Source organism: Hemitrygon akajei, chromosome 5 (assembly GCF_048418815.1).
Source record: "Hemitrygon akajei chromosome 5, sHemAka1.3, whole genome shotgun sequence".
Taxonomy (NCBI): domain Eukaryota; kingdom Metazoa; phylum Chordata; class Chondrichthyes; order Myliobatiformes; family Dasyatidae; genus Hemitrygon; species Hemitrygon akajei.
The window spans coordinates 176,709,708-176,729,275 of NC_133128.1; the positions used below are offsets into that span (position 1 = coordinate 176,709,708).

The 19,568-nt window shown below is 39.6% G+C and overlaps 1 protein-coding gene across 1 annotated transcript in view; it reads left to right on the forward strand.

Annotated features, from left to right (window-relative positions):
• The window catches only part of LOC140728505 (myosin light chain kinase, smooth muscle-like), a 341,168-nt gene extending 322,934 nt beyond the window's left edge, over positions 1-18,234 (forward strand). Inside the window, exons 29-32 of the mRNA XM_073047317.1 lie at positions 77-200; positions 5,396-5,531; positions 10,068-10,199; positions 13,468-18,234. Of these exons, the coding sequence (XP_072903418.1) occupies positions 77-200; positions 5,396-5,531; positions 10,068-10,199; positions 13,468-13,709 (634 nt within the window). The 3' untranslated portion in view covers positions 13,710-18,234. The remainder of the gene's footprint in view (positions 1-76; positions 201-5,395; positions 5,532-10,067; positions 10,200-13,467) is intronic.
• The last annotated feature ends 1,334 nt before the right edge of the window (positions 18,235-19,568 follow it).

Below are 19,568 nucleotides of genomic sequence, written 5' to 3' on the forward strand. Positions count from 1 at the left end.
AATAGTAATATTGAATTTGTTACAAAATCAAGGTAAAGGTTTTTAAAAAGCTATGATTTCTTTTATATGTTGCTAGACAGCGTTTGAACTGTGATCAATGTCTTGAGCACAAGTGGCTGAAAAAAGATGTTAAAAACATGGCGGTAAAGAAACTTTCAAAGGAACGAATGAAGAAGTACATGGCCAGGAGGAAATGGCAGGTACTGCTGACAAAGTAAATGTTACAACTTAATCACAGAAAAATATCCTCCCAATCTATAAAGCCAGAAAATGCTGGTCAGGATGCAGGGGGTGCATTTAATTGAATCTCACTCATTCATTTCTCATTTACAGAGAGTACTGAGCCAAGTTGTTCATATAAATGATAGGACATAAATTACTACTTTACAGTCCTGCAGCCCTCTGGCATTTCATGCATATGGTCTTTCTTTATGATTCATGAGCATTCAGTAGGCTGGCATCAGAGCTCAATTGTCCTCTTCCAACCCCCACTACCCAGGTCACGCTCTCTTCTTGCTGCTGCCATCAGGAAGAAGGTCCAGGAGCCTCAGGACTCACACCACCAGGTTCAGGAATAATTATTACCCCTCAACTATCAGGCTCTTGAACCAAAGGGGATAACTTCACTCAACTTCACTTACTCCATCATTGAAATCTTCCCACAACCTATGAACTCACTTTCAAGGACTTTTCATCTCATGTTCTCAATATTTATTGCTTATTTATTTATTATTTCTTTTTTTCTTCTTTCCTTTTGTATCTGCACAATTTGTTATCTGTTTCACACTGTTTGTCCGCCCCGTTGGTGGAATCTTTCATTGTTGGATTTATTGAGTATGCCTGCAAGAAAATGGATTTCAGGGTTGTACGAGTTGATATATTTACAGTTTGATAATTTTGAACTTCTGAACTTTGATATCCACCCAAGTTTTTTTTGGTTTAATTGGAAGTAGACAGTAAACAGGAACAACCAGAGACTTCTGTCTATAGACTACAACACAGTAGAGTGCAGAGTTTGAGTTGAGAACTTCTTGGCCTTGTTTGGCTTGTTTTGTTAGAGCTGCTGAATGAAATGTTACTGATTTAAAGCCCCATTATGAAACATTCCAATTTCAAGCAATAAATAATGAGATGGGCAGAGAAGTAGTACCTGATTAATGTCCAAAGCAACCCTCCAATGAGAAGTTCTGCATGGATTGGCCAGGGTTAGAAGGGGGTTTAGATGGCAATCTGTGCCACGCCTTTTACGGAAGTTGTACTACAGCTGCCAAGGGAATTAGAGGACAGTGGCACTTGGTGTAAACACCAGCCTGCTTTCAGTTCAGTAAAACATGTATCTGCAACACACTGGATTAGTGCTGCATCCCAGCTCATTGGTGAGGAGCAGTGAACTGGATTGCACTGAATGCTGCCCGAAGGTCTTTATCCAAATCAAAAAGATCAAAAATTATGAAAAGCAAAAAAAGCAGATAAAATGTTAAATTTATTTAAAAACTTGAAGCTAACATTCACCCTATACAACATAATTATACCTTATAAGTGAAGATTAGTGACCTTAGTTGAATGGGCTTTGGTAATCTCACCAACCGTGACTGGTATGGGGTACACCTCGACCTTTGGGTTAGAAATGTAGAGAATGCCTCTGTCAATGGCGAATCCAGGCATCTTGTGCATCTGGCCTCAGACTCATTCCTGACTCTGTGTTGTAATGGAATTGCCGAAGCTTCTTTCCTATAGCTATCCAGCTTCTCAGAAAAAAGTCATTCAGTTGCAATACCCTGTACAACATCCATTAAACGGTCTTTCCTGCTCTCCTTGTTCTGTTGATAATTATTGAGTCTGTTCATATGTTCACATTTATTTAAGTTTGATGATTGACATATGAACATGTGACCGTTCTGCTCATTGCCGATGACGCACGGCTGTTTGCACTATTACCTTGTAAATTGTTGGTTGCTATTGTGTTGTCTGCTCTGGTATCGTCTGTGTTTTATGCTTGCCACTGAACCACAATCAATTCCGGTATGATTCACATACTGGGAATAAAGTGATTCTGATTCTGAATGTCCTGCTGCATGGACTGCAGACTTTGAATCTGCAGACCATTGTCAGCCTGAGGGTGCCCACTCTGCAGTTGTGGTGTGCCAAGCACTAAAATGTCACCCTGATCACACTGATATGGAGTATCCTATGAGCATATTTCTGTTGATTTCACTGAGTGAGATTCTGTGTTTAGGATGGATGGCTCATCACCCATTAAGGTGTATGTTAGCTCATTGATTGTTTTTAACAAACCAATTGAAAAGTCAAAGATCTATTTCATTGCCTTCATTCTTACTGCAAGTCTAATCATAGCAATAACTGTGGTGAACTACATATACCTGTCTGGACACGCCCCCTGATGACTGCTCCTGTGGCTCCTCCCACAGACCCCGGTATAAAGGTGATGGAGGTCTGAGCCCAGCCTCTCTGTCTCCAGGATGTAGTATAGTGGTCAACCACTGCTTGTTCCTTCTTCCAGTCAATAAAAGCCGATACCTCGCTTTTACGTCTCAGAGTGAGTTATTGATGGTGCATCAATAACATTGTACTGTGCTACCTTGTTTAACTGGATAGGAGCTTAAACTGAAAGCTTATTTGGCGTCATGCCACATTAAAGATCTATTTTTTCCCCTTATACAATAATAAACAAATTCCTCTGCTCCATCGTTAACCTTCTGTTTTGCCTACGAAAAGCATGTGCTCTATTATAGTTGGGAGATATTGCTTGCCCTTTTCGTACCATTTTAGATTTTATTGAAATACTGTAATATACTTTTTCCTATGGAGCGGTCAATATAATATGCTTCAGCTGCGCAAGATTAAGATTTTCTGCTCGCTATTCGTGTCAATATTGCTTCACTTTACATTTTAAGCTGTTTCATTCCACCCTTTAATTAGTCACACACTTTTTTCACTTAAGTTTAAAAATTTTCCCTTTCTCACTCTTCTCTGGCGATTAATGAATAAATTGTCAGACAATATGTTCGACATAAGACAGATTTAGAGAAATGCTAAGAAGTGTGACCCTATAGACATTTGTAGAAGGAATACAAAACTGCAAAGAACTTGATTGAAAATGCCTAGGTACTTAAAACCTTTTATTTTGACAGAGATCCAGGAGGCCAAATAAAACTGTTGTTTTAATAATGATCAATTCCGTAGGAGTTGATCCCAAACTTCTACTCCCTAAGGGCACAACATCACCAGAGTATTAACTCTGTCCATTTAATGCTTTCATCCATTGATGAGGTGCATGTGGGATCAGGGTAATCTTCTGGCATGTGCTGACAATTGACTAACAGGCAGAAGATAATAGGAGTAAATGGATATTTTTGGGGTTTGGAGTTTGTGACCATTGGGTGCCAAGACCCAGGCTATTCACAGCCCCTGCTAGTGACTTGAATAAAGGGACAAGTGTTATTTATCGAAGCTTGTTGAGGGTATAAACCTGTGTGTCATTGATGGTTATAAAGGGGGTGCAGATAGTTTCCAGGTGTACAAATAGATAAAGAGAATGAACAAGGCCATGGCAGATGAAATATAATGAGGAAAAATGTAAGGTCTTCAACTTCAGTCCAAAAAATAGGTAAAGAGTTTGTAATTGGTGAGAGGTTGAAAAGTCTCGATGTCAGAGGAGCTTGGCTGCCATTTTACCTGAATCACTGAAAGACTTTCAGATAAAGCAGCCATTGGGAAGGCTGCTGTTCACACTGCTGACACATGAGTGTGTCGCAGGATTCAGCTGAAACCGTGTCATCGAGTTTGTGGATTGAAGCAACAGTACGGAGTACAGGGAGGAAGTGAAGCAGCTGGTGGACTGGTGCGAGAGCAACAACCCAAGTCTGAATGTGGAGAAGACCAAGGAAAGGTTGTAGACTTTAGGAAGGTGCGGATGAACCATCCCCCTCTACACATTCGTGACTCCTTTGTAGAGAGAGTTAAGTGCACCAAGTTCCTGGGAGTTCACCTCACGGATGACCTCACTGGTCCCTGAATAAGAAAGCACAATAGCGCCTCCACTTCCTAAGGAGATTGAAGTAAACAAGGCACCTCCACCCCAATCTTAACTGAATTTTACAGGAGCACCATTGAGAGCATCCTGACAAGATGTATCTCCATCTGGTATGGGAGCAGCCAAACAGCAGACTGGAAGTCCCTACAAAGGACTGTGAGAATGGCTGAGAGGACCATAGGTGTGTCTCTACCATCCATCAGGAGCACTGTATACGCAGGACTATCATTGACCCACCTGTCCATCCAGCATCCTCTTTGACTTTCCACCATCCGGCAGGAGCCTCCGATGCATAAAGAGAAGAACGGTCAGGACGGGAAACGTTTTCTTCCTCAGGCTATTAGGCTTCTGAACTCCTTGCCACATTGCATTGGAAGTGGTCACTGGCTAATTTGCTCTTTACCCTACAGTACTTAACTAGAGTGCCTTGCTTTATTTATTTAATTCATCTGTGGGTTTTATTCTTACAGTTATCCTAAGTGTGTCACATGATTGTTACGTGCATTATTGTGCTTTACACCCTGGTCCGGAGAAACGTTGTCTCATTTGGCGGTATACATATATATAGTTAAATGACAATAAACTTGACTTAACTTGATACATTGATTTTTGTTACAGTAGGGTTTGAGTACCAGAGTAAAGATGTCATATCACAATTATATAGATCCTGCTGAGATTGGACCTGGAAAATTGTACACAGGTCTGCAGTACCCACCAAAGGAGAGATGTAACTGAGTGAGGGAGCGCAACAAATCCTGAAACAGTGGATTTGTATAACAAGGACAGATGAAGCAGACCATTCCTATTATGTATTGAGTTTAGAAGAATGAGGATTAAAACAAGCAAATTTCCTGCAGGATATAAACAGGAATGATGTTTCCCTTGACTGGGGTATCACAGTCCAATAAGGGGCCAGGCACTTAAGACAGAGATAAGACTTCTCTTTGTGCAGATGATAGTGAATGTTTGGGACATTCCATTCAAGGGAGTTGTGGAGCCTCTGAGTGTATAGATTTTAGGATGTTAAGGGATAAGAGAAAGTCAGCTTTGGGTGAAAGATTAGCCACTGAATCAAACTGCATTGGGATTACTGTGAGCAGTTTCAGGCCCCTTATCTAAGAAAAGACGTACTGGCATGGGAAACGGTCCAGAGGATGTTTGCGAGAATTACTCCAGGAACGAAAGGGTTAATGTGCGAGGAGTGTTTGATGGCTCTGGGCCTGTACTCTCTGGAGTTTAGAGGAATGAATCTTAAAAACCCATTAGCTTGTAGCAGATACATCTTCCCACAGAAGTTGTGAGTAAGAATTTCTCATCAATGAATTCTTCTTAAATTTACAGAAAACAGGTCACGCGGTCCGAGCAATTGGCCGGCTCTCCTCAATGGCAATGCTTGCCGGTCTAAGTGGAAAGAAATCTTCATTGGGAAACATACCCACCAGTCCTATAGCTTCGGAGGGAAAGCCAGAAGCTGAAGGTAATAAAATATTGGCTTTAAGACAATTTTCTTTATGGTTTAACCATGTTTCCATTCTGAGCAAAGATAAGTAACAATTTAACTGTTTAATTTTATCGTTAGCTTTGTCTAGAAATGGTACAAAGTTCAAAGTACATTATCGAAGCATGTATACATTATTCAACCTTGAGAGTCGTCTCCTAGCAAGCAGCCACAAAACAGAGAAACTCAAAGCAACCTGATTAAAGTAAGAGGACCATCGAACGTCTAATGTGCAAAGAAAAAAAAAACAAATCACGCAGGCAATAAACGCAAGTGAACAGTATTCCGAACTGACGTCCACAGAGACAGTCTCTGAGTTCACACAGACCCTTCGTTCAGTGCAGAGCGGGGCAGCAAGCTGAACCAGCCTCAGGCCCCAAAACCCTGACCTTTTCAATTAGGCCCGACACCTAAATTGTCCAAACATGGGGTTCGGTTGCTTTGATACACTCCGGGGCCTGGACCTTGCTGCTTCGATTTGGCCTGTACCCGACCTTTCCGGCTCGACCTAGTGTGTAAATCATCTAAACTTTGGGTTCAGTTGCTTTGCTACAACATCTAGCCAGTAACTAGTTGAGCAATAAGCCTTTGGTAAACACTTATAAAACATGGTAGTGTAGCAGTCGTGGCAGCACCTGGGGTTCAGTTACCTCCGCTCTCTGTAAGGAGTTTGTACGTTCTCCCTGTGCCTGAGTGGGTTTCCTCCGGGTGCTCCAGTTGCCTCCCAAATTACAGACACGTAGTGGTTAATAGGTTAATTGGTCAAACGGGTGTAATTGGGCAACAGGGGCTCGTGGGCTGAAGGGCCTGTTACTTTATATAAGTATAAAATAAATAAAAACTGGAAGTTCACATTAACTAACATAACTGATCCAAGGTGGTCAAGCTGAGGAGTGGTAGTGTGGAGCTCCCACTACCGAAAAGTGTTCCTCACAGCATGCGCCTCAAATAGCCTCTGACAACCAAGTCCAACTCCTGGCCTTCTCGTGTGGCTTAGCCTCTAAGCCTGGTGGTACTGTTTCTACTGACAGGAGAAGGGGCGAAGGCGGGTCCTGGCGCCTTAAAGCCAGTGCTTCGGGTAGATGGAGCTCATCAGCCTGGGAAGGCAGTCCATCTAAGAGAGGGAAAACTCTGATTTCAAACCTCCGCTGCCTTGCGGCCATACCCACTCATGGGAAAGGCTTCGGGAGTAAACCCTGAGGACAAATCCGGAGCTGGAGTCCCTAAGGCAGTCCGACGTTGTCTTCAACCTCGTTCTGGCAACTCCTGCGACGTCACTGGTGCCAAGCTGTATCGGCCCTTGCCCTTCCCTTGGACAACGTCGGTGGCGTGGAGAGGGGAGACTTGCTGCATGGGCAACTGCCGGTCTTCCATACCACCTTGCCCGGGCCTAAGCCCTGGAAACCATTCCAGGTGCAGATCCATGGTTTCACGAGACTAACAGATGCCACCACAGATCTGATAATGCAAGGATCTTGCTAATGAGTAAAAGGAAATAATATTATCACCCAGACAGTACTTGAAGTATGCATAGACTGTGTGGCATTCTGGAGTTCCTGATCATTGGGAGTGGGATAAATTAGTAAATCATTAAGTGCTCAGTCTACTCCTAGAATGTAACTAAGAAGTGAGTAAATATAAGACATTTCTTCCAACCTAAATATTAAATTTTAAATCTAAGATATTTTAAAAGAAAATTGTCCGCAACAATAAATCCCAAAATAATCCAGTTTGTCACAGATTAGATGGGCCGAAGGGCCTGTATCTGTGATGCAGTGCTCTGTCACTCTATGACTCTAATCAGGCACTTCAAAGTTCAAAGTAAATTTATTATCAAAGTAATATATGTCACCAGATACAACCCTGAGATTCATATTCTTGTGGGCATACTCAATAAGCCCAATAACCATAATAGAATCAATGAAAGACCGCAGCAGCAGGGTGGATGAACAGTTTACAAAAGGCAACAAATTCCGCAAACTCGAAAATAAGTAAAGACTTAAATAGATAGTTAAGTGAGCAAGCAAGCAATAAATATTGCAAACATGACATGAAGAGTCCTTGAAAGTGAGTCCAGAGGTTGTGAGAACAATTCAGTGATGGGGCAAGTGAAATTATCCCCTCTGGTTCAAGAGCCTGATGGTTGAGGGGTAATAACTGTCCCTGAACCTGGTGGTGTGAGTCCTGAGGCTCCTGTGCCACCTTCCTGACGGCAGCAGTGAGAAGAGAGCGTGGCCTGATGAATGGATGCTGCTTCCATGCAACAATGGTCCATTTAGAGATGTGGAGAGCTTCACCCGTGATGGACTGGGCATTTTGGGATTTTTTTAGTGGTAGACTATCATATTTACAGGACTACTAATACACCAACAGACTTTTATTTCAGGTGGGACCCTTCATCAGGGCATTGAGGGGGGGAAAAATCATTTTATAGGCAGTCCCAAGGGTTCTGTTCCTGAGAACTGTTTGTAAGCCGGATTTTTTTGAAAGTCAGAAATAAACACAATTAGCAGATGGTTGTGGCCCAGTGAGATGGGGAGAGAAGGCACAAGGAAACGGTCATCCCCACCAGCCAAAGATGCCTTCAGCCCTGCAGTAGGCAACAAATCCATCTGCTTCCCATCCCCCAGTTTCCCAAATGCTTGTAACACGGGGAGGGCCTGCAGTCAAAATTATACAGTTAACTCCAGTGTAATACTAATGATTCCAAATCCCCTACTGCTTCCCCTTTCCCAGTTGCTCCGCCTGTCAATTATCCACCTCAGTACCTGGTCCCACCCATTCTCTTCCAGCCCCTGCCCCACCTCTCCCTCTTACCTCTTTATAATAGTATTTGCCGTCAACACTCTCAGTCCTGATGCAGAGTCTCAACCCAGAGTGTCAAATATACCTTTGCCTGTCCCACTGAATTCCTCCAGAGGTTTGTGTTTTGCTCCGATCCCTGCATCTGAGCAGTCTCTTCGACCACATGTTATTTTTTATATACAGCATAGCAGTGTAAAAAAGAACTTTCCAATGAACCTAATCAGTTTTAATGAAATAGGAAAAATACAACCCTCTAGACCCCATCTCCAGTCACAAACCTATCCACATTCTTGACTTCCGGTATTTTAGGTCCCAATCCCAATTCCAGCCACACACCCAGACCACAATCTGCACTCCAACCTCAGTTGTACTCCGGATGTGTGGGTCACATTCCAGAGCAATAAATGAGTTAGATGTCGGATCATCGTATATTTGTAATTTTGACTGACAGTGCTTTTATTTTAATGATCTGTTGAAGTTTCCTGCTTGGAATTTGAACCTTAACCTCCTTTCCACATATTCACTGGCCTATTACGCATTCTAGCCGGGCTGTGTTTTATTCTGAAATGTCAATAGCTGTGCTGTAACCTTTCAATTTTCTCAGTAGGTTTCAGGTAATTGTTGTAGAATCCAAATTTTCTAAATAAGTAACCGTGTTAATGTTGGGTAAAAGTGATGCTATTATTTTGTTCAAACAATGTTACATGCTAACCCATTATTTGAAGAGGTTGAGGAGTTGTGTTTGTTTTCTGTAAAGGTTTGGGGAATTAGAAGGCAAGCCAGCAATTACAACATTCATAACAAAGTTCAGTACAATTCCTTCACGCTATTGATATACAGAAAGTTGTTAAAACACCATCTCTGGAGGCTGTTAAAGGTTCACTCTTAGCATAACCCAAGACAGACCACAGCTGTTGCTCTCGCTTAATGAGTCTTCAGCTTTCCTCTGCCTTTCACTTTGACAAGCAGATGATGAAGCTTGAATTTGTCCGGTCCACACGATAGCATTGTCATCTTGTGTGCTGAAATGGCCCCTTCTCTCGCTCGAATATTATATATTTAATTTAAAACTTGTTGGCACCTTTACATATTTTGCCATTATTTTATTGATATAAAAATGTAATTATATGATTTTATAATCAGTGAAGTAATCCTACCAAATGTGATTCTAAATGTGATTTAACAAAAGAGGTTTCATGACTTATTAATAAAGAGTACCTAGTGGACATAGACTGAATTTTAACCAAATGTTAGCAAATGGAAGAAACTATAACTGATGTCACACATATCTTGAATTTGTGCTGCCAGATTCAGTTGATTTAAGTAGTCACACATCATTTGAAGACGAGTTTCTGTATTGCAACTGTGTCCAGAATCTATCTGTAAGACCATATTGCCGCCAAATGGAATTTCAATTTGTGAGCTTCAGAAACTTTCCAATGTTACAAATTTATTATTTCCACTTGATAAAATTCCACTTCCCTGCCAATGGATGATGGAACAATCTTAGCAGAATCAGTTATAACTTGGCACTGGATCATTTTGTATCAGTAAATATGGACCAACAATAATAGTTTTGTTTTTATTCAAGTTCTGAGATGCTTCAGTTATTACAACATCTGGCATCTCTATAGAGGTAGGTGTCAAGGTCTCACATGGTTACCAAAAATGGAAATTAAGTTTAATTGTTTCTATGTTTCCTTATCTCAGTTCAGGATCCGAATGTGCTTCTTGAAGCAGTTTCTGAAGAACGGCAAAACTTTAAGCCATATTTCTCCAAGACCTTTGAAGACATCGAAGTTATAGAAAGCAGTGCAGCTCGATTTGACTGCAAAATTGAGGGTAAATTCACAGATCCTGATTCAAAGTCAAATTTATTGCACAAGTAAATGTATAATGTAGGTGCCGTGAAAAACTTACTTGCAGCAACATCACAAACACGGAGCATCCTATAAGCAGCTTTTACAGGAAGAACAAATTAATCATATGTTATACACAAATTTTACAAGAAAACACAGATTAAAAGAAGTCTGTTTAGTGCAAGGTAGTGTGGGACTTCAGGCTTTGTATCTCCTGCCTGATAACAGTTGTGAAAAGATGATATGGTCACAATAGTCAGGATCTTTGATAATGGGAGTTATTACCAGTAATGGGAAGGGATGTGTCTGTGATATACTAGGCAGAGTCAACTTCAGATTCATATGAATAATAGTGAAAGCAGTAGTTTGCAGGTTTTTTCAGCATAGATTTTCATTGAAAACCACAATATTTTAATCGTCCTTGTTGGTGAAGGCATTAATTTTTATTGGATAGACATTTTGGGTCCTCAGATTCATGCCTAACGTTCAATTGGTTCATATTTGCTTTCAGTTCAATAGTCCAGATTGTGCTGTGGAATCCCTGACAACAGTTCCTTGCATTAGAGCCAGGAAGTTGACATTTTATTGTCGGTTTTCTCCTTAAGAAGTTTGACAATAGGGAGGGAAGTTAACAGCATAGGCGATGTTCGAAACATCAGAAGTGCAAAGGGACTTGGGAGCCCTCTTGCAGGATTCCCTCAAGGTTAACTTGCAAGTTGAGTCAGTGGTGAGGAAGGCAAATTCAATCTTAGTATTCATTTTGAGCGGACTAGAATATAACAGCAAGGATGTAATACTGGGGCTTTGTAAGGCATTGGTCAGACCTCACTTGGAATATTATGATCAGGTTTGGGCCCCTTATCTAAGAAAAGATCCGCTGGCATGGGAGAGGGTCCAGAGAATGATTCCAAGAATGAAAGGGTTAACATATGAGGTGCATTTTGAAGGCTCTGAGCCTGTACTCCCTGGAGTTTAGAAGAATGAGGGTGGATGTCATTGAAACCCATTGAATATTAAATAACCTAGATAGAGTAGAAGTGGAGAGGATGTTTCCTATAGTGGGTGAGTCTAGGACCGGAGGGCACAGCCTCGGACCAGAGGGTCGTCCATTTAGAACAAGGATGAGGAGGAATTTCTTTAGCCAGGAGGTAGTGCATGTGTGGAATTCATTGCCACAGATGGCTGTACAGGGCAAGTCATTGGGTAAACTTAAAACAAAGGTTAATAGATTCATGATTAGTCAGAGAGAGTCAAAGGTTACAGACAAAAATCAGGAGAACGGGGTTGAAAGGGATCATAAATGAGCCATGATGGAATGGCAGAGCAGGCAGAATGGCCTAATTCTGCTCTTCTGTCGTATGGTCTACGTTGTGGGGTTATTCGTCACTTAAATGAGGAAAATGCGTGAAATCCTATCCTAGATAAGACCTGGTACTGGCAGATATACCCATTATCTTCAAAGGAGGAATATAGCTGCAAAGGATTATTGTTTCAGTTCATTTATTACTTCAATTTATTGATACTGTATGTTTTAAGAGTGTTTGTTTATTTCTTCACTTCAATAAGTCTGTTCTGAATTTGAATATTTTTTGAATGTACCTGAATGCAAGAAACATTCAGTATAATATTTTACAATTCTAAACGTTTTGATACTGAGAGAACAGATTGGTCAGGCTTAGCCAGCTGTCAATGTTATTCTTTTAGTTGTTTTGTGGGTTTCTGTTCCCCCACTACCAGCTGCCCCTGTTCCCCCTCCCCCCGTTCTCCACCTGTTCTCACCATGCCAATAAAGCACAGAAGTTGGGGTGAGTCTCAGTCTAAGCAAGCAGCCTGTTCTTCACAGTTTGCAAGCTTTAAACCTGGTTTTCTTTGTCATTCGCTGCAGTTAGTATTGTGTTATAATTTAATTAGCTTGCCCCATGCATTGTTTCTTGACTTTACACCATTTTGTATCTGTTCACAGTGTGTATCATAATATCCCTGCTCAGTGCTAACAAGTGTTAAAATGCTCATCCTCCTCAGGAACACTGCAGAAAGTCCCATAATTTAAAGCATTCCGCTATTCATTTAATCTACCTCAAAAATGTACATTTTTAATTAATGTATTTTTCTGGTATCTGGAAGATCTGGTCATCTCCTTTCTATATTAATGAATTTCTTTAAGGAATCTAGAAATAAATATTAAAATTCACGATAATCTTATCTGCGATAATTACACATGCCTGAATTTGGTAAAAAAAACCAACATGGTTCATTTTGTAAAATCACTTGGCATTGTGTACACTCCATCTAAACCCTCTGTGAGAAAGTTAAATTCAAAAGGTTCAGAACTTCAAAGTAACAGAATCCAGAGTAGCTAAAGTCGATCTTTCCACCACTTTCAGAATCATTATTCAAAGTTCAAAGTAAATTTTATTATCAGAGTACATATATGTCACCATATACAACCATAAGATTCATTTTCTTGTGGGCATACTCAGCAAATCTATAGGAGAATAACAACAACAACAGGATCAGTGAAAGATCATCCAGAGTGCAGAAGACAACAAACTGTACAAGTGCAAATATAAATAAAAGCAATAAATACTGAGAACATGAGATAAAGAGTCAATAAAGTGAATCATTGGTTGTAGGAACATTTCGATGATGGGCAGTTGTGTGTAGTTATTCCCCTTTTATTCAAGAGCCTAATTGCTGAGGGGTAGTAACTGTTCCTGAACCTGGTGGTGTGAGTTCTGGGGCTCTTGTACCTTCTGGTTGATTGCTGCAGTGAGAAGAGAGCATGGCCTGGGTGGTGGGGGTCTCTGAAGATGGATGCTGCTTTCCTACGACAGCATTTCATGTAGATGTGTTCAATGATTGGGAGGGCTTTACCCGTGATGTACTGGGCTAAATCCACTACCATTTGCAGGATTTTCTGTTCAAAGGCATTGGGTTTTCCATACCAGGGTATGATGTGACCAGTCAATATGTCCTCCACTAAACATCTATGGAAGTCTGTCAAAGCTTTAGATGTCATGACAAATCTCCACAGACTCCTGAGGAAGTAGAGGCACTGCTGTGCTTTCATCACAATTGCACTTACGTGTTGGGTCCAGGACAGGTCCTCTGAAATAGTAACACCCAACAATTTAAATGCATGTGCGTACTTGTAAAATAAACCTATCACCAACAACCACTAATTTAGTTATGCCATGTAACTGGTGTACATGAGCATGGTTCATAATTTGACAACTAAATCTTCTTCACAGGTTATCCTGATCCAGAAGTTATCTGGTATAAGGATGAGCAACCCATCAAAGAATCGCGTCACTACCAGATTGAATATGATGAAGATGGGAACTGCTCTTTGCTCATTTCCGATGTATCTACACGTGACGATGGCAAATATACCTGCAAGGCCATCAACAGCTTAGGAGAGGCTACCTGGACAGCTGAACTCATTGTGGAAATGATAGACGAAAGCAAGATGAGTAACACTCAATCAAAGTAGAAGTGTTGCTTATAGAGATGTGTTTGTTGTCTGATGGTTTACTGTTACAACAATTTAAAGGAGCATAAGGGGGTTGATTATGCAAAGTTCTTCCTTAATTCCCAAGACATGGAAGTTGTTTATGGATATATTTATATGTGCCAAAGAACCATGGGAGACTATGCAATCGCACCCACAAACATACAGTAAGTTTAGAAATCACGTGCTCACCGAATGACAGATATATCCCAATTTGAATACCACTGCAAACATATTATATACTCGTGGTTCAGTTTCACCCACATTTACCAAATAATGACAATAATCACTTACGTTTTCAGAGAAATTTGAACCTGGTTTCTAAAATCTGCCAACTTAATTTTTTTGGGCACTTTGACTCAGTTCTTTGTGCATCCCCTAGTTGTTTGTACAGATGTTATCAGAAGCCAATTGGTGACTCTTAGTTAATGAATTTCACCCATCTTCTCGATTTGCAGACGTATGAAACTCTCTGTGATCTAAAGATATTTTAAACACAATTTTGTTTACATTACACTGCACCTTTCACGCGTTTTTAAAGATTTCACGTTGCTTTTAAAATGTCAATTTAGTTTATGGTTTTTGACAATAAAGTAAATGATTTTAATGGTTTTATGGTACAGACTCTGAAGGGAGCTGAACGCCAGGATTTCTGTCCAGCATTCATTTATGTTACTATGAAACACAAAAAATATAGCCCTAGATTATTACATAATAAAAAGGATGCTAACTTCACAGCTAAGGGACTGGTTTATATGTCCTGCTGTTTGAAAATTCAGCAGGAAGTTATTCTAAATACCAGTCCCGCTTGGTAAAGCACATTTTGAGTGAGAAACTAGATGACCTCAAAATCAATTTGATTCTTATAAACTGTATATAAAGATAATGCCATAAGACATCATAAACTACCTTATGCAAAGCACTCAATCATTGCAAATACAGCTTAAAAGTATGACTCAATCTCAAATGAATCTAGGTCCACAATAACAATGAATGCTACCTAATGAAGATTTTGGTGGTACCTTAAAAAGGAACTGCTCCCAAATTAAAATGCCTTAACTCAGGATCTCATCCATGGAACCTGCCTAATAATTAGCACAAGATTAGTAACCCCTGCCCTTCTCCCACCCAGTTTGATATTTTAGTGACAATTGTATCTCATTTCAATTTTTCCCCATTTTAATTACCTTCTATATTATTAAATTTCATTTTTCACCTCTTGCCAGCATTTTCCTGCTTTATTCTTCCTTCTGCTGAATTGTAACTTGCACTGGCCAAATTGAAAAGGTATTCCTTTGCATATTCCAAGTGTAACAAGATCTATTGGAAAAGTGAGATTTAAAGGAAGATTTCAAACATTACAAAAGTACATATTGCTGAAGTATTTGGCTCTACACCCTGCACTGACTCCATGCACCTGCCTGGATATATCAGAGAGAGATCTCACTATCTGTTCCTTGTGCTCAAGAACACCTGGCTCATTGCTCATTCTAAGTTAATATGTCAGCAACATTTGGAGTGTAAATAGCTCTAATTAACACAGGAAAGCATACCTCAACACGATGTTTTCATGATACCTCATCTTTCTCATACATTAGAGAGGTTATCTGCTGCTTCAGGAAGTACGCAGTGCACATGGAGATGTTTGTGAGGGACAGTAAATTAGTTTTATTTTCCTCTGGAAAAGAGGAATCACTTGTCAATGTTGCCTCCTTTCCACTGCGTAGCAGAGTTTCTTTGAATGTAATGGTCAATAGATGGCAGCTATGGGCTCAATGAGATGTTTCATATCAAACCCTTGACCTCCATCTATTGAAAGGGATATTACTTCCAGTCAAGATGCAAATTCACAACATGAATGCCATTGGAGAAGGCATGAAGAAACTATTATCCTTTCACTGTATGGAAATTGAATGGGCCATGAAGGGAAAGAATTGTAAAAAACTAGATTTTCCACAGGAACATGTCTTTAAACTTCAAGTAGGAACAAACACTAATTATCCCCACATTCTCCTCTACCTTTGTGAACAATGATTCCAATTTTAAGACAATGTTATAAAGTTTTCTTTTAACTATTAGCTGCAGCTTGTAACAGTGTTGAATTGTTTAATTTTCCATCCCTAATTGAAGCTGTTAGGGGTTAAGCTTTTCTGGTACAATGTTACATTCAGTTCATATTGCTAAAGAGATTCTTGTTAGAGAACTCAGTGAGACACATTCTCTCTGCCAGCTGAGGCTAATCTGTATCATAGGCCAATTAATTATTTGTCGTACCATTGGAAAATTAGCATTGAAGTGTCAACATAAGAGCAGCTACACTATAGCCAATGTAAACTTGATCCAAATAGCTTAAGCCTTCCAAGTTTGAATTGATATTGTACCAAGAAGCCACAATTTTTGACCCTGAATTAGATGCGAAGTGTAGGTATTTTAATTTTTTTAAATCATATTTATTGGAGTTCATACTGTGCATGATACATAGTTTGTGAAATGGAGTAGATAAATGAATTTTTGCTTGAATGATAGACAATACAAGTCAAGTGAGTTCTTAGGGTTTTTAAATGTTTTAAATATTAGGTATGTTGCCTTGGCAATGCTAGTTTTTATTTAGTTTCCATGCATTTATGGTGCAACAAGTAAATTGCTTCATATGGTAACATATTAATTTAAATAATATAAACAAACACCAAATAATATGGATTTGAGTTATCAATGTGCACGTTATGGTAGGTTAGGTTATGACTACAATGGACTACTTGGCCACTGTAAATTGCTTGAAGAGTGCACGTGTGATAGAATCCTGCGCTGGGGAGGGGGATGTTTGTAGTTGATGAAGATGTTGGGAGAATTTAAAAAATGCATTAATAGAGGATTAGTGTAAATAAGTCAATGGCCAAGTGGCCTTTTTATGGACCAATACCATTAAGCAATGGGTCTGTGGACCCCAGATTGAGAACCCCTCTACAGCTATATACAAAAGTACATCTTTATAAAAATACTTCTATAAACCACATTCAGATCCTACATATTTTAATGCTATCTCTCAATGCTGTAGAGTTCTTGTCTTAGCCTTTTCACCATTTTCTAATATTCTATGGTCATTTAAATTTATATATCATGTTGGACCTGATCTATTTGTGAAGCAATACTTATAGGACAGATATTAAATTGAATGCTAAATGATAATTTAGAGATTTATAACTTCATTTAAAATATAGTAAGAACACAAAATTGATCACTATTGACCACTGTCTCTTGCAAATGATTTCTTCAAAAACAGTTAGCTTCCATCTGCTGAGTTTGAATGTCCTTGCACTAATGTTTCTCATTGCATTTCAATAGTACACAGCACTTGAACTGAACACAAACGTGCCTAGTTTCTGGCTAGTTCATGAAGGGAAGAAGTTGGAACTCTTTGGCTGAATGATATAAAACTTAATCATCTAATATTAGATTTATATTTTCTACACTACCGGAGATGAAGACACACTCACACACAACAGGAGTGTGGCTTTTTAAGCAATGGTATATAACTCACACTTACTGGCCTTTAGTTATGAAATCAAAGAACAAGCTACTTGACTTCGTGTTTTTGAATGCTTATGATAAACAAAATACATTGTTTTACAGTTCACCATGGTTCAATAATATTTTAATTCACATTTTTACAGATATATTAAAAAAGGAGTTAGATTTAGTGTTCCTACTGATTAAAGAGTTATTGGGATATGGAGAGAAGGTGGGTACAGGCTATTGAATATGGATTATTAACCACGATCATATTGAATAGTGTGGCAGGCTCAAAGGGCCAAATACCGGTAGTCTGTTACTACTTCTAATATCTAGGTTTGTGTAAATAAAAGCATGCACTTTACAACACATGACAAAAGTGGGTATAATATAGAGAAATATTCGCTGATCCACAATCAACTTAACTCTATGCATTTGAGCAATGGTAGGTCCAGTCTGTGTGTCTCTCTGCTTCAGCTAATTTTTTAAATAACTATTTTGGTTTGACTAAAAATCAGTCAGGTTTTGGCAGACCTAATGTTCTCTGCTTTAAGAAGACTGCAGTGTATATGGCATTATCTTAAATATTAACAAATCCAAAAGTTGATATCTGTAATTGTAATTTGGAAAGCCTTTGTTTCAGATTTGGCTGTAGCTTGCAGTCGTTCAGACTATTTCTCCAAACCTTTCACAAATTTTAGCCTTGAACAAACGACCAATTAAATCAAATATTTTCTTTTGCTGTCAAACAGTTTAATAAATGCAGTTATGGATTTAAAGATTTGTGCTATTTTATCACCATAAAATTAATTCAGTTAAGTGCAAAAAAGAAATAATTTTAACCATAAACTAAAATTGAAACATAGTTTGAATTTGATAAAATACATTTTACATGATAACCAATGAAGTCGGTATAGACGATGTTATATTGTTTATGATGCTAACGGCTACCAAATGTTTGTAATGTGTAAAGCAGTTATTAAAAAAGTGAACATCACATTGTTTTTTTTTATGATTACCTCGATAAACATTGGCACTATTTGGTCTGTTGCATGTTTTCATGATGTGATAAGTACATTCCTCAATTCCCCCATACCTTTGTCAAAAGCATGAAAAGTGTACACAATAGAAACTGGGGTTTAGTCTCCCAGTCTCACATCTGCCCTGTGCTTAAGAAGATCAGGGCTTCAGCATCATATCCATGAACTCATCCCATATCCCATAATTCCCATTGTATGTAAAAATGTTGACGACACTCAGCCACTGAGCCTTCGCAAGCCTACTGATCAGAGAATTCACAAGATTCACTTTTCCCTGAAGAAATGTCTTCTTCCCTGTGCTGAAATGCTAACCTCTGACCTTGAGCCTGTGATCCCCAATTGCACCTCCAATTAGGGGGTACATGGCCCCAACATCTACCCTGCTGGGCTTTTTAAGAAGTTTGCATGTTTCAGTGAGATCACCTCGATTTCTTCGGCACTCGAGAGATTAAAAGGCTATTTTGTGCTGCTTTCACCTCTCCTGAACGTATTGCTATGTGAAGCAGGAGGGTAGTTTTACATATATACCAAGCTCTTGCACCTTACTAGGCTGGACAGCCACAAAATTACACATTTCTTTGATCTCAAAATAGATCAGATTTTATATTTTAAAAGTCAAAGGTATTGTAAATTTAATTTATTGTAACCATCTTTGGAACAATGGATACAAAAATACCATATAAAACGTGTAACGCCCAAAAGATTGCTGTCATTGGATAGTGCTTTCTACACACTCTGGTAATAAAGAGCAGGCAAAGTTGACATTCAGGAACGCAGACCCCAATCCTGCTCTTGTCTAATGTCCATAAGCATCATCGCTCTGATCACCTTGGTTGATTCTGTTTTACTCCTTCCTGCATCTGGCATCCTAAGGTTCAAAGTTCATTGATTATCAGGGTATGTATACTATATACAGCCATGGGATTCACCTTCCTGCAGGCAGCCAGAAGGCAAAGAAGCCCAACAGGGCCCATTTAAAAAAGACCATCAAACACCCAATGTGCAGGGGGAAAGAACGAATCGTGCAAACAATATAAGTAAGCAAATAATGTTCCAACGGCCATGAAACTGGGTCGAGGGCACAAAACCAGTCACCACTCCAGCTGATCCTGGAGCCTGTTAGCTGCAGGCAGGCCACAGACTCAATCCAATGCAGGGACGAGTCAACCCTGAACCCGGCCCGTCCCTCTCCTCTTGACCCGACTCCAAGACCTTTTTGATCTGTCCCGACACTCAAATTGGCCAAACAGCAGGTTGATTTGTTAATTGTAAGTCTGTGACATCTGCTCTG